This window comes from Natator depressus, chromosome 3 (genome assembly GCF_965152275.1).
Source record: "Natator depressus isolate rNatDep1 chromosome 3, rNatDep2.hap1, whole genome shotgun sequence".
Classification (NCBI taxonomy): Eukaryota; Metazoa; Chordata; order Testudines; family Cheloniidae; genus Natator; species Natator depressus.
The window spans coordinates 103,449,481-103,463,947 of NC_134236.1; the positions used below are offsets into that span (position 1 = coordinate 103,449,481).

Below are 14,467 nucleotides of genomic sequence, written 5' to 3' on the forward strand. Positions count from 1 at the left end.
CAAAAATTTCACCTTCCTTAAACTCCTCACCTATGCTGGTGCCTTGATAAAACAAATTCTATCAGGTCCTCATACTGAGGATTTTAACAAAAAAAAACCCAACTTCTCAATGCCATTCCATTTCCACAACCAAGATAAGACACTGACTTTTCTTTCAAAATGGTGTATATCTATGTACACAAAGAGGATGAAATATTTCCTACCAAACATTTTACTCTTAAAACATTTAATATAGGTAGCACATAGCTAATTAGTAGAATGACATTTTGTAACATGTTACAATCAGAGAGAACATTAGTTCACACTAGAAGATAACTTGCCTACCTTTCTCTTTCTTCCCCAGTTTCATCCAAGACCCATGCATAAGCAAATGAAGCTTTGCCAGCCTTTTTGGATTCCTGCTCGTATTTGTGCATAGTTCGTTTGTTCACGTTGCCCAGAAGGTAGAGTAAATGACCCATTAGAGTACTTTTACCTGCATCAACATGTCCTAAGAAGGGAAGTAACCATTAGACTACTATTACTAATTTACACATTTTAGACTTCATAATACAGCTGGAAAAGAAACACACTGGCAGATATGGGAATCTAATACCCTGAAGTTTTGTTTCATGCTCATGCAATTCACAGAGTCTGATAATCATACATAGTGGGGGGGGGGGGGGGGTTTCTAGAGAGAAGAAATAGGTGAAGTTTGACAATGACCTCTGTTCTGCCAAACTCATGTTAAAAAGAATAATGCTAAAAAAATAAGTCAACTTTGAAGTATTTTTTATTTTGACAAGATGAGGATGAGGGATAGGCAGAAGGCCTAGTTACTACTTTAATCCATGCAGTGGCTCCCTCCACAGAGGAGGGTAAAGCAGATAGGTTTTTAGTGCAATCTGAGATGTTTCCTTTCCTAAACGGAGGAGTGTCTTGCTTCTGCATCACTCCCAGACTCAACAAGCACACATTTCTGGCCCAAAATGTATTCAATTTGGAATTAAAATAAAGAAAAAAGGGTATTACCTATGACCACTAAATTCAGCAGCTGTTTTCCTTCTTGCCTCTTCTCCAGCTCTGCTTTCACATCTATTTGTTGTCTTGTCTTGCTGGACTTTTTCACTGGAGTAGGTACTGTACTCTGCTCTTCTGGAATCTGAATTGTTTGGGATGGAAGAGCTGATTTAGAGACCAACTCAACTATTCCAGAAGTGACACTGGAATCTTCAGATGATGGTCTTTTTTGAGGTGCATTAGCACTATGACCATTCTCTTCAGCAATCACACTAGGGAAAGCAAAGAGAAAACAAAGATTTATAGGGAATGTCACTGAAGCCCTACAGCTTCAGAGAACAAAGGTAGTGTCTCTTTACGTACAGTCCAACCCTTCAAATTAAGAATCTCTGATAAGTAGTTAGAGACTATTAAAATGGAAGAGATAAACAACGGAACACAAATGACAGATACAGGCTCTGAATATTCTGCCTGAAAAGCAGCCTGAACAAAAGCAAAAGAAGAAAACATCCCATGTACTATTTGAAATTCAGATAAGACAAAAAAAAACCCTTCCTCATGGCCACTTCTTTTGATGGGGAGGGAAGAGACAGTCATGAGAAGCAACTAATGAGGGGTTGTCTTTGCTGCAGAGTTAACTTGGACTCTTACCTGGAGGTTGTTCCTAACCTGGCTCCTGTCCATACACAAGAACCTCTCACCCAACTGTGGTGGGTGTTTTACAAACAGCTTAGCTGACTAGTCCTCGGGTACAGGTTAAAGCCTGAGTGTTGCTAATACTTGGGCTGATAATGCACCCACTTTGTTGCATGCATGCAGGCTAAACCACTCGAGTGCTAGGAGTTCTCCAATGCCTTCCCAAAAGTCAGCATGGTTGCCATGTTTATGGAGAGTTGTGTTGGGGAAGGTAGGTTTAATTAAAAAAAAAAAAAAAAAGGAAGAAGGATGGTCTTATGATTAAGGCGATGGCCTTGGATTCAGTACATCTGCGGGAAGAGCTGTCTTCCCAACTCTACCACAGATCTTCTGTGTGACCCTGGTTACAGCATTTCCTTTCTCTTTCTGACTCAGTTCCCCATCTGTAAAATAAGGCTAACAATCCCAAATGCACAGAGGTGTCATAAGGATAAATTCATTAATTAGAGTTGCTCAGATACTTATGGTGATGTCCACCACAGAAAAGCCAAACACAGTAAACAAAAACTGAAGACCGAAAAATTTCCCATTCTGGCTTATACCCAGAGCTTCAGAAAACTCTACTCATTCAGTCTCTGTGCATGTAAGCTGCCTGGTGAACTAGGATGGGATCAATGGTAAGGCATAAGTGCACACAGCAAGATATGAAAGACATCATTAAACAATACTACAGTATTATAGTGTAATGGCCCAAATACATCAAACTACCGAGACTGCACTGTTTTGAACAACTACTGCAAAATACTGCACATCAGAGGGTGACACTGGCCCTTTAAGAGGGAAAAAGCCAATGCGCCTGTGACTTCTCAGCTGACCCCCAACTGGGCTTAAAAGAGGACACAGAGAGCTGACAGAGTCAGGAGGAGGACAGGTGAGAGCTGCCTGAGGAAGAGACCCAGCAGCAGCAGCAGCAGCAGCAGCAGCAGAAGAGAGCTGGTATAGTAAGCGACTGGGAAGAGCAAAAGGTTGATGGTGAGGACTGGCCAGAGCTGGGGAACCCCTTGTAGATCAGTCCCTATAAAGAGGGATAAGAACCAGCCTGGTTAAGAGAAGCTGAGCCCAGTACAAGAGGGTTGATACTGAAGGATAGATCCAAGGAGCAGGGGTAGGACTCACAGGCAGAGAGGTCTGGTCAGTGGAACACTGCAGGGAGTTCTGTTGTGGGATACATGACATGGGGCTATGGGAGAAAATGTGGGCGAGAAGCAGGTCTTGGAAATCTCAGGTAGGTGGCCTAGAGAATCCAGCCTTGACACAGAGGCTAAAAGGAACTGTGATCAAGTGAATAATGACTCTCGGATAGGTGATCTGGGAACAGTGACCTTTGAATGGGATTGAAGAGCTTCTGCATAGTAAACACTTGTTTTACTTTAGGATTTTTAGAAGAATTGTTTTTGAGAAGATTTGTGGACTGCATCCTTTTAAATTAATAAAAGGTTACAAAACTGCCACTAAGATAAAATATTACTTTTCATGGGTGGATTTCAAGGGGAAACTGAGGCAGGTGTACATGTTCTGCACCAGCTTGCCATTGGAAAGTGCTCCAGGCAGTGCCACATAACCACACTTCACTTTAAAAAAATATTTATAGGGAATGGAAGGATGTTACTGCAATAATCATATCTGTGTCCCCCCCTCTCCCTCCAAACCCCAATACCCTTTTGCCGTTGGCTTTTCTGTAGGCAGATAATTTTATTCATCACTTTTGTCCCAAGAAGGCCTACCAATGGAAGCTAATGCAGTCTCAAGTTGCGTCAGAGTGAGTTTTCATGATTCACTTTCCATTTACCTGTAAGAGTATATTTTTCTGTTTCCTCCCCTTCAGCTTTCATAACCAAAACTACTTTTCCATATACATCAGAATTTTGCGATCAGCATGGTGTTCCGCTTCATCCTTTTATCACATGATGGCATCCAACAGTGTAGCTGACTCATTTTCTGCCAGTTTTCAACCCTCTTAGGAATCTCTTTCTTACTTTAGGCCAATGGTTTTCAAGCTGTGATACGTGGACCCCAGAAGGTCCATAGATTATGTCTAAGATTTCCGAAGGGGTCCATACATCCATTTGAAATTTTTTAAGAGTCCACAAATGAAAAAGGGTTGAAAACCACTACTTTGGGCTATTTTCCATGACACAAATTGTAGGGAACAATTTAACCCAGATTTTCTAACTCTTATAATTGTAGTGTCAGAGACAGAATAGCTTATGATCTAGTAAGGTTTCTAACTAAAAAAAATTAAGCCTGGTGAGGACCCACGTTGCACACCTGCAAAGGAAGTCTACCACATGTGATACAGGAAGTGGCATTGGTGATTTCATAGGTCACACTCTTTCCTCAAATTCAGAACTAAACGAAATGGTCCCATACTGTATCAGGACAACGTGCTGCTGGAGATGCCATCTTCCTGATGAGATCTAAAGCCAAGGCCATGACTTTTGATGGTCATTAAAGACCCTGTCCCCATGGCACCCCATTTAGGTGTGTGTGAGCACTTTTGTTTTGGTTACATTCAAACAAAATAAATTCCCCTTGTAATTTAAACTGAAGAAGCTATTCTTCACTTCCTGTGCTAAAGATCTGAAAGAAATGGATCATTAAAACATTCATATTTAAAAGTAGTTAAGGGGGAAAAAATGACAGCATCTGAACTAATCTACAGAAAAATATAACATCGCTCATCCATGCTTGCTTTTACTAGACAATATTTCAAATCAGCACCTATTCTGCATTGTATACCAAAGTCCTTCATTTTTTTTAAATTACTTAAACAAATAGTATGTCAGGTTTAAACTGAATGCCTGTTCTGGAAACAAACCAGTATTACGTTCATTTCATTCAAAATCACATTCCCCAATTCCTGTCTGTTTAGACATTTATTTCATAAAACAAAATATATAATTAGTTTTTGCTCCAAATACACATGCACAGAGAACTGTAGTGAGAGAGCTTTTCCCACTACCTGAACAGTAGATTTTAAACATCAGAAGTTATAAAGTAGGCCAAATCAGTTTTGACAGAAGTCATGCATTATTTCGGACTTAAATATGTATACATACTTTACTTGTATGAGGCTTTTCCCATCAAGATTAAGAGGCTCTTCCAGCCTTTTCTCTGAGACTTTTTTTTAGGTACTTATACTTCGTAATTTTCACACCCAATGCTTTCAGACTAAAGTGTAATACTTGCACATATTCAAAAGAACAGATATACTTTATATTGGTCTCCTTATGACATTTAAAGATCTAGAGAGAAGTTCTTGCATAAGAAAAGAGGTCAAACTTGACTTTGTAGATGGCAACCCACTACCTCCCCTTTCACTGTCTACATGACTTCTCATGCTAATTAAAAACAAAGGTTAAAAGAGAAGAAACTATATGAAACTGCAATTAATGCAACCCCAAAAGCAGAATTCAGAAGTTTTTCTGCAGCTTTTCAAGCACTGTTCTAGAGATATTTATACTAAGGCTACCCAAATACCAAGGCAAAGACAAAAAACCAAGAGCACTGAACAACAGATTCAAAAGTTAATCACAGGTTATAACTTTTTTATTGGCTTAACTATATTTATGAAAGTCTCAATTTCTTAGCAGTAATCTTTTATGGCTGTGTAATAATTAGAATTTTCTCAGAAAATTAGTCTTTGATAATTACTTAGAAAATGTAAAGCTTTATATGCTAGGGGATTTTCTTTCTTCAGAGTTCTGGGTGCAATTGCAAGTACAGCAGTCTTTAGGGATCTCAAAATGCACAGTCAAAGAGACCATCAATTTATAGAAGTCATAAATCTCATCACTGGAAGCCTATGTGCACAGCCTCAACTATCCATCCTCCTCCAGCAATACTATGAACCTTTTCAATGAGGCCCCTAATGGCTGGCTACCACTTCCCCCCACTTAGTCATTAGCTATGTCACATAAGTACCCTTACCTATAGTTCACTCTCCATGGGACTGAAGAAATTAAAAACAGAATGTCAACTCCAGGGTGGGGAGTCACTCCTCCCTTCCAAATTAGTGGGGAAAAAAAAGCTTACTGTTGGAAGTTCTCCCAGAAAAGAAGTCCTGCTGTTGGATCATATTAAAGAAGTTCTGTATTAAAATCACAAATGAGTTTGATTCCCCATAGTTTAAATTCCAGGGTATTACTAATTAAGAGGTCTCTTGGGTTTTGGTACTGTTTCTCTCCCTCTATGTGTGAAACTTGCAAGCTGCTAATTGTGTTAGTACATTCTAAGACAGAATCTGTTCTCAAAGCAATTCACAGAGACTCAAAGCAATACTCTAACAACAGAAACAGCACCCAGAGACTCCCCGCCCTTTTGTTGTATTAACAACTGTGATTAAAATAGAGATAGAGGATGGATGTGGATGGATGCTTGGTGTGGATAAGAACTGAATGATCAGGGAGGTGCCAGCCTAAGAATCCAGTGTCCATCGGCTGAAGAAGGCGTCAAGTGGAAATAACCAGAGGACCCCGGAGGGCAGACTGGAATCCACCCAACAGCCTCAAGAATGGGAGAACCAAAGAACAAGATAACATCTAGCAGCACGGAGCCGTCAGGAATGTGCTATCTGCTGATTGATTCAGCAACAGCATGATGAAGCAATTCCCATAGACTGGCATAGGAAGAAATTCCTATAAAAATAGACTCTTAAAAAGTGAGAACTTTGGGGTCTGATTCTGCAAACCAACTTCCAGGAGCATCAGATGAGCATCTGACAAGGCCCTGCTCCCTCCTCATGTCCAGGCCACCTGGCCAGTGGCTTGGCATGAGCAACTCTAAGGCTGGTAACTATGATAACAACTTTGCAGAACCTGTGTGTGTGTGTGTGTGTATGAATGAATGACTGTGTGAATAAATATGAGATTGAATGGAATGTTATAGCTGTAACTAACTGCTTACTATGATTCTTTCTGTATTCACAATAAATGTGGTATTTTGCCTTTTTCCCTTTAATAAGATCCTGCTGGTTTTTAATTTATTGGTACAACACTGCTGCCATGCGGCAAGGAGCCTTGCCTGAGTCCCCAGAGTGTCCTTCCCTGGTAATGCAGATTTGAAACAGTGGACACTTAAACAAAACCTTTCCTCATTTCACTTCTGTGAGAGCTGCATGATGGGAACTGGGAAGGGGACTTGGGAAACACGAGGAGGGAAAGATTTTATAAAGGAGGGTTTGGAGACTCTTGAAGAGTGACACACTAGGTGTGCTGGTTGCAAAGGGAGATGAAAGCACAATAGGGAAGAAAGGAAAGGAGGTGAGGAAAAAGGGGATGAGGGTAAAAGGAAGAGAAACTATAGAAGAAAAATGGAATGGAGAAAAATTACGCTGAGTAGCTGATGTAAGGTAGAAAAGGAATAAAGAAACGAGAAAAGGAAAGAAAAAGTAAGTAAAATCACAATCTTAAGATTATTAAATGTATTCATTTGTATACTTATATTTTGGTTTGAGTATAAACTTAAGAGTAATAAGGGGAGGGGAGATTTGGGAATTCAAGGATCAGGATTGGAGAAGCAGAAGGGAGTGTGATGGTGCAATTGAAGATGGGAGGAAGGAGAAAATGGGCTTTGCAAAGTGGAGGGTCAGGCAAATAGGTTGGGGGACCTGCTTATAAATGGGACAGGGAAAATTGAGGCGCTTGGGAAATAGAGTGAGGGGCTCAGTTAATCAAATCCAAGTTCTCAACTTGACCCAAAACCTTATTTCAGGTACTATGATGTCACTGCTAGAAGAGGAAGCACCACAATGACATTTTATCAAACACATGACAATATTGCCACAACACGAGACATTACTATCACTGATGCAACACCATGATGTGAATAGAAGCATCAAGATGATGAATCATAGTACCAAATACTCATGGAGCCTCAGTTGAAAAACCGGAAGCTGTATTTAAATTGATCATCAAACTTCCCTCAAACAGGCAAAAAGCAAAAAAAACTATGAAAAAGTGAAGCAGTTCAAAACACAGTAGGATGAAACTCTTTCATTAATTTATGGAAGGAAAAGAAGCTTCAACAACCTCTATCCTAGAAGAATTCTCAAAGTGCTTACGCAGTTGAGTGTTCTCAAATAATACATGCACACACCACTTTGTGATCTATGTACTTTTAGAGACTGATGTGTTAGAATGTCTGTCTGTCTCAATACTGCAAATTAAGTAAAATGCAACAGAAAATGTGCAGTTCCATCTGTTTGGTTTAATTGTGTGAATGCATTATAAAATGTGCAATTTCTTCTGTTACGGTTTAATTATGTGAATTTCAGTTAAATATTCTTTGTAATCTTCCAGTCACCAGGGATACTAAACCTCTTTTGTACAGCAAGCTCTCTTTGGGAAACTAACTCCAAATTGGTTTGCCCATTCCAAATCATAGTTACACACATTTGGTCAGCATGGCTGAAATAATCCTCATTTGCTTACATTTGCTTTGGTTTCTTTCATGAATTCAGGCACAGACAGAAAATGGTAATATTTTCTTTAGTTAGTGGAGCAGAGAAGCAGTTTGTCAGAAATGAACAAACCACATTTTTCCAGGATAATCCCTGTAAAATATCCACCAACACCAAGAAAGGCAACCAGAACTCTATAAGAAATTCACAACTGCCAGTAACCATCCATCTGTTTTAATAAGCTTCTTTAAAGAAGAAAAGATCACACTTTATATTAAGGTTCCATTTACAGAGTTTATAAGGGATAAAGTATTTATAAAATATTTTAATAAATGCTTAATTGATTGTTATGGAGTCCAACAGATTCCTTATAACCTTCTGTACCAGTGAAGTGCATTAATGGCTATAAGCACATACTAATCTCTGTAGTGCACTTATAAAAAAAAAATCTATTTTTTAAACCTTTGTAAGCCATTTATAAATGGAACCTTAACATCAAGAGTGACCAAGGAAAGCTAATAAAGAATCTTTCATAGGTATTAATAAACTTTGCAATTCCCCCGATCCTAAACAACATACTATTATGCTTTCAGTATTCCAGATCATACTAGTGTAAAAGAAAACACTGTAGTACAGAGACTCAGTGTTGGCTTTTTTGTTTGTTTCAAGTTCAGAACTACATGTGTAACAGCTGCAAAGGAGTGATAAGCTTGTAAAGCAACACTCATATTTTGGCTAACGACTCTGGGTCTAGCTACAGGCACCGCCACTAGGCTTCCTACAGACTAAACTGTCCATTGTACGGCCTTCTCCAACCTGACTATGCATGTAAAACACAAATCTGATCAACTAACCCTCCAAAAAGTGCTCCTTGTTTGCCAGGATGCTTCTCTGGCCGTCTAGCAGGACTCTCTTCAGATCTCACATCTTACATAATCAATAATGACCTTTCCATGACTCCACTAGAGTAAAGCACCATTAAGAAGGCAGGCTCCATTCAAATAATGGTAGCTTTTTGCACAGAACAAAGCCTTCCCCCATCCTAATTAGTGCATCACTTCTATAATGTTCCCAACTATTTTTAAAGGAAGTACTGCATGAGAAATTAAACCTCTCTCAGAATACAGAGCATTCAAACTCAGCTGGATGACAAGCAGCTACTTCAGAGTTGAAGACTGCTAGCATACAAAACAGCACCACCACTAAAAGGGAGGCATATACAGTTCCAGTTTAGGGTCACTAGAGAAGAGAAAGGGATAGTGACAACCCTGCCAAAACTACTGATGATTTCAAGAAGGAAATGGACCACCAGCTGCCTATCCTGAATTTACTTTAGCCTCTGGATATGGGAGTAGTCTTCCAGAGTTTACCTCCCTGTTGCCCCAAGAACTCAAAGTGTGGCTGTTGTTCAACCAACGGTACATGCATGGTCAGCTCCAAACTGCTTTTTTTTAATATGAAGAATATTTTTAATTGTGATTTTTGTTGGTCACTTAAAAAACAAAATTATTCCTACAATCCTTATAGGACTGTTGAAGGATGGAAAGCTTTATCACTTCCATCTACTTTTTCTCTTTCTTTTTTAGAAACTTTTACTCAGAGCAACGAGTTTTACCACTTCCCATGCAGAACCACAGACTATAAAAGGTGCCATAGGAAACACTAGAGAGGGAGGGTGATCTTCTGTCCGTACTGAAGTCAATGAGAGTTTTGCCACTGATTTCAATAGGGAAAAGATTTCATCCAGAGTCACTGGTTACTATGAATAGACGTGTGTCACTGGTCATGTCTTAACTCTATTTCACAGATTCCCCAGCAGTAGTGGCAGGATTTTGAAAGACTCAAGGAGTTACATGTTAGATTCAACTTCCAACTCACATATTATAATTTGCTCCAGGTAAGTAGCTAAAAGTAGTTATTGCCACCTGATGAATATTCAGCGGCCTGTGTGAAATTATAGTCTCAGTGCAGTGCCCCATGAGTTGACACCATATTACAAAACCACTACCACAATTGGAATTAATTGCCCTTAGATAGCACGGCTGATGGACAATATAGAAAATCCTGTAACAGACAGAATTGCCAACTTTCTTGGCAGTCTTAGCAGAGGCAGAACACAGAATGCACATGAACACTCTCTCATTTCTAAAATGATCACTCCAGAGCAGAGTTGTACACACTGATGAGCCGTGCAGGGCAGTTTTTTCTGCTGGTGCTTGTGATGTCCTTTTTGTGATTCAGACATTTAACATGCTGCTAAATTTTTCCTATCAAATGAATGAGTTTTACTATGGAAGAAAGCTGACATCCCACACAATGCTCTCATAGCTCAACTTCACTCTCCCTTTATTCCTGATATATTTCTAAAACTACATCTTCCACTAACTTTCTTTTTTAAATACATAAAAAAAGGAATAGGAGATTCTACTGTTGCAATGTATGACACTTAGCTACTAGTCGCTCACTATTAAAGATTCATCTCTCTGAACTCAAATTATTTTCAGAACTGTTTTCTTTAATCTGTTTGGTCTTTAATCTGTGAAAGGAAAGACTACTACTCAACAACTCGTAATTTAATCTGACCCTCCTAATTTTGCTCAATCATCGTATTATTTTAAAGAAAGCACAAAAATGGCCAAATTCTGCCTTCTAATATCATGTGTATAGGCCTTCCACTTAAGGCAATGGAAGTTGCATGTGCAATGGAGGGCAATTAGCCTGAAGTGATTATTTTCTCCATAAATTATGTTCTCATTGTTTAAGCTATTTCCTTTCAATGAATAACCAATTATAGTTTTTAGTGACTTGTCTCATAATTCCATTTAGAAAAATTATTTTTAAATAAACTAGCCTCCAGAAAGATAAGCGTTAGCATTCTATGAAGCGGATGTTTAAATAATCTGACTAGTTGATATCTCTGCACTATTCATAGTGAAAGGATTTGTTAAACTCACAACGTGAGATGCCTTCTTCTGAAAGTAATTATGAGTCAAACAAGAAGCCAAGATGGTTAGTTTTGCAGAATGTACACTAAAAACTCTGTAAAAATATATAAAAAAGAAGTAAACTTGCTACAGGTGCACCAGTCTGAAAGAAGAACTGTTAAAGTATCTTGAGGTATAAAGCTTGGTTTACCTTGGAACTTCAAATCCCATAGCTTGTTTCTTTCCAGACACAGTCATTTTGGTAACTTTCGGCACAATTTTAGAATCGATTCTGGTTGACCGGGAATCTCTTGGTTTTCCTAGCAGCAGAAAAATTAAAGTGTGAACTTAAAATTGGAACTAACATTGATGGAATAATAGAAGATTTTGCATATTAAACTCCTAATGTAATCCATTTTCTGGCAGCCCAGAAAGTGTGAATTTCACACTTAAAGTAAAATACAAACATTTTCATTGTGTATCTACAATGTAATTACCCATGGGACGACATAAACAAATGTATTTCCAGTGAAAGGCTCTATTGTTTCTCCACTGATTTAGATGCAGACAGTGTCATTCAAAAGTTACATAATTTATTTTATAGAGTTTTTGCAGAAGTTCGAGGGTATCTTCCCACAGACAATGAGAATGAAAAAAAGTTCTGTACTTGATTCACTGGCTAGCAGAGTGGAGTTGATTTGTTCTTGTTGAATGTATGTATCTTAAATGAGAGAGTTTCAGGTCACATATTTTTACTACTATTTAAAACTAAACAAACCAAACCAAGCATATAATACGGTTTTACTTTGAAATATGTGAACTGGTATTCCAGTGGTCTTGCAAAACCTAACAAATTTTCAATCAAATTCCTTTGAAGGCTGTGCAAAAGGGTCATTGACCTCTGAAAGAGAAGAATCTCACAATCCCAGCAACCTGCTTCTTAAGTCATGGCTCTGAGATGCAGTCATATTATCCAATAAACCAGTAATTCTAATTTTCAACACCAAATGAACAATTCTTTCTTGATGAATAAGTATTTAAATTGTTCTGCCTGACTATAGTAAGATGGGTTAAAAGTCGTTTGATCCTACCACTCAATGGTTAATTTTTATTGTATTTTAAGCACGACAGCTATATCTTCAAAACCACACAATCAAATTGCTATACAGGTTATATATAATTGTGGTCAAAGCTCTTAAAGTTATGTTTCAGGTGAGGAAACAGAATACCACAGACAGTTCTTTAATAGAGAGCAAGCCAAAAGAGCATGTGCATTTTTTTTATTTTTTTTTTTAAGATCCCACAACTGGTCACAATATTAAATAATGAGTTTATGAGATAATGAGTTTATCTTCATCTCTCTTTGCTCAATTTTCCCCACCTTTAAAATGGGGATAATGATGTTCACTTTTATTTGTAAAGCATTTGGAGATCTATGGGTGAAATGTGCTTACAAGAGCTAAGTATATTAATACAAGGATTTTTTTATATGTGTATATATATATATACACACTGAGAAAAACTGCAAATTTTTAGATTTAAAAAACTTTATTCAAATATGAAAAATAATAATTGGTTTTGATCAAGCACACACACATCCAGAGGAGTTGTAAATAAGAGATAAAATAAAATAAAACGCAAGAAAATAAAGGAGTGATAGACACGAAAAACTCAGAGTTACTTATGACATATGCATGAGATGCTATTAAGTTTATGGATCATACACAAATACGATGCAGCTAGTAATGCATAAATTACACAACTGTCTAAAATAAATGGTGGGGATTGAAAACTTCTCATGTTGCATGGCTCATAGACCACTGGTTGAAAACAAAGTATTTGTTTGGTTTTAAAGCACTTACACAGGTCAACTAAAGACTACCTAAACTGAGAGCTATTCAACCTGAAAAATTACATCATTTTGCTTTTCTCTTCCCACTGACATCTCTCTAGCAGCCATATCTCAAAATGCTTATTTAATTTAATTTTATTACTTCTTACCCCATTAATGCCTTAAAAACTAAAACTTAAATCCTAAAAAAAAATCTGATTTTAGAATCTGTAATTACATTTCTTTTTGTAGCTCACAGAAAACTAGTATCCAGCCCCCCCAGAGAAAAGTTTTAACATAAGAATGGCCATAGTGGATCAGATCAATGGTCCATCTAGCCCAGTATCCTGTCTTCCGCCAGTGGCCAGTGCCAGATGCTTCAGAGGAATGCACAGAACAGGGCAATTTATTGAGTGATCCATCACCTGTCATCCAGTCCCAGCTTCTGGCAGTCAGAGGTTTAGGGACACCCAGAGCATGGGGTTGTGTCCCTGATCATCTTGGCCATTATCTTTGAAAACTCATGGCAATCGGGGGAAGTCCCGGACGACTGGAAAAAGGCTAATGTAGTGCCCATCTTTAAAAAAGGGAAGGAGGAGGATCCTGGGAACTACAGGCCAGTCAGCCTCACCTCAGTCCCTGGAAAAATCACGGAGCAGGTCCTCAAGGAATCAATTCTGAAGCACTTAGAGGAGAGGAAAGTGATCAGGAACAGTCAGCATGGATTCACCAAGGGCAAGTCATGCCTGACTAATCTAATTGCCTTCTATGACGAGATAACTGGCTCTGTGGATGAGGGGAAAACGGTGGACGTGTTGTTCCTTGACTTTAGCAAAGCTTTAGACACGGGCTCCCACAGTATTCTTGCCAGCAAGTTAAAGTAGTATGGGCTGGATGAATGGACTATAAGGTGGATAGAAAGCTGGCTAGATTGTCGGGCTCAACAGGTATTGATCAATGGCTCCATGTCTAGTTGGGAGCCGGTATCAAGTGGAGTGCCCCAAGGGTCGGTCCTCAGGCCGGTTTTGTTCAATATCTTCATAAATGATCTGGAGGATGGTGTGGATTGCACCCTCAGCAAGTCTGCAGATGACACTAAACTGGGAGGAGAGGTAGATATGCTGGAGGGTAGGGATAGGATACAGAGGGACCTAGACAAATTAGAGGATTGGGCCAAAAGAAATCTGATGAGGTTCAACAAGGACAAGTGCAGAGTCCTGCACTTAGGACGGAAGAACCCCATGCACCGCTACAGACTAGGGACCGAATGGCTAGGCAGCAGTTCTGCAGAAAAGGACCTAGGGGTTACAGTGGACGAGAAGCTGGATATGAGTCAACAGTGTGCCCTTGTTGCCGAGAAGGCCAATGGCATTTTGGGATGTATAAGTAGGGGCACTGCCAGCAGATCGAGGGACATGATCGTTCCCCTCTATTCGACACTGGTGAGGCCTCATCTGGAGTACTGTGTCCAGTTTTGGGCCCCACACTACAAGAAGGATGTGGAAAAATGGGAAAGAGTCCAGCGGAGGGCAACAAAAATGATTAGGGGACTGGAACACATGACTTATGAGGAGAGGCTGAGGGAACTGGAGATGTTTAGTCTATGGAGGAATGAGT

At 39.0% G+C, this 14,467-nt stretch overlaps 1 protein-coding gene across 1 annotated transcript in view; it reads right to left on the reverse strand.

The window, feature by feature from the left end:
• The window catches only part of HBS1L (HBS1 like translational GTPase), a 116,396-nt gene that overhangs the window by 26,171 nt on the left and 75,758 nt on the right, over window positions 1–14,467 (reverse strand). The window contains exons 5-7 of the mRNA XM_074948461.1: window positions 11,231–11,339; window positions 1,012–1,271; window positions 325–490 (exon numbers count right to left, since the gene is read on the reverse strand). Coding sequence (XP_074804562.1) covers window positions 325–490; window positions 1,012–1,271; window positions 11,231–11,339 — 535 coding nt within the window. The remainder of the gene's footprint in view (window positions 1–324; window positions 491–1,011; window positions 1,272–11,230; window positions 11,340–14,467) is intronic.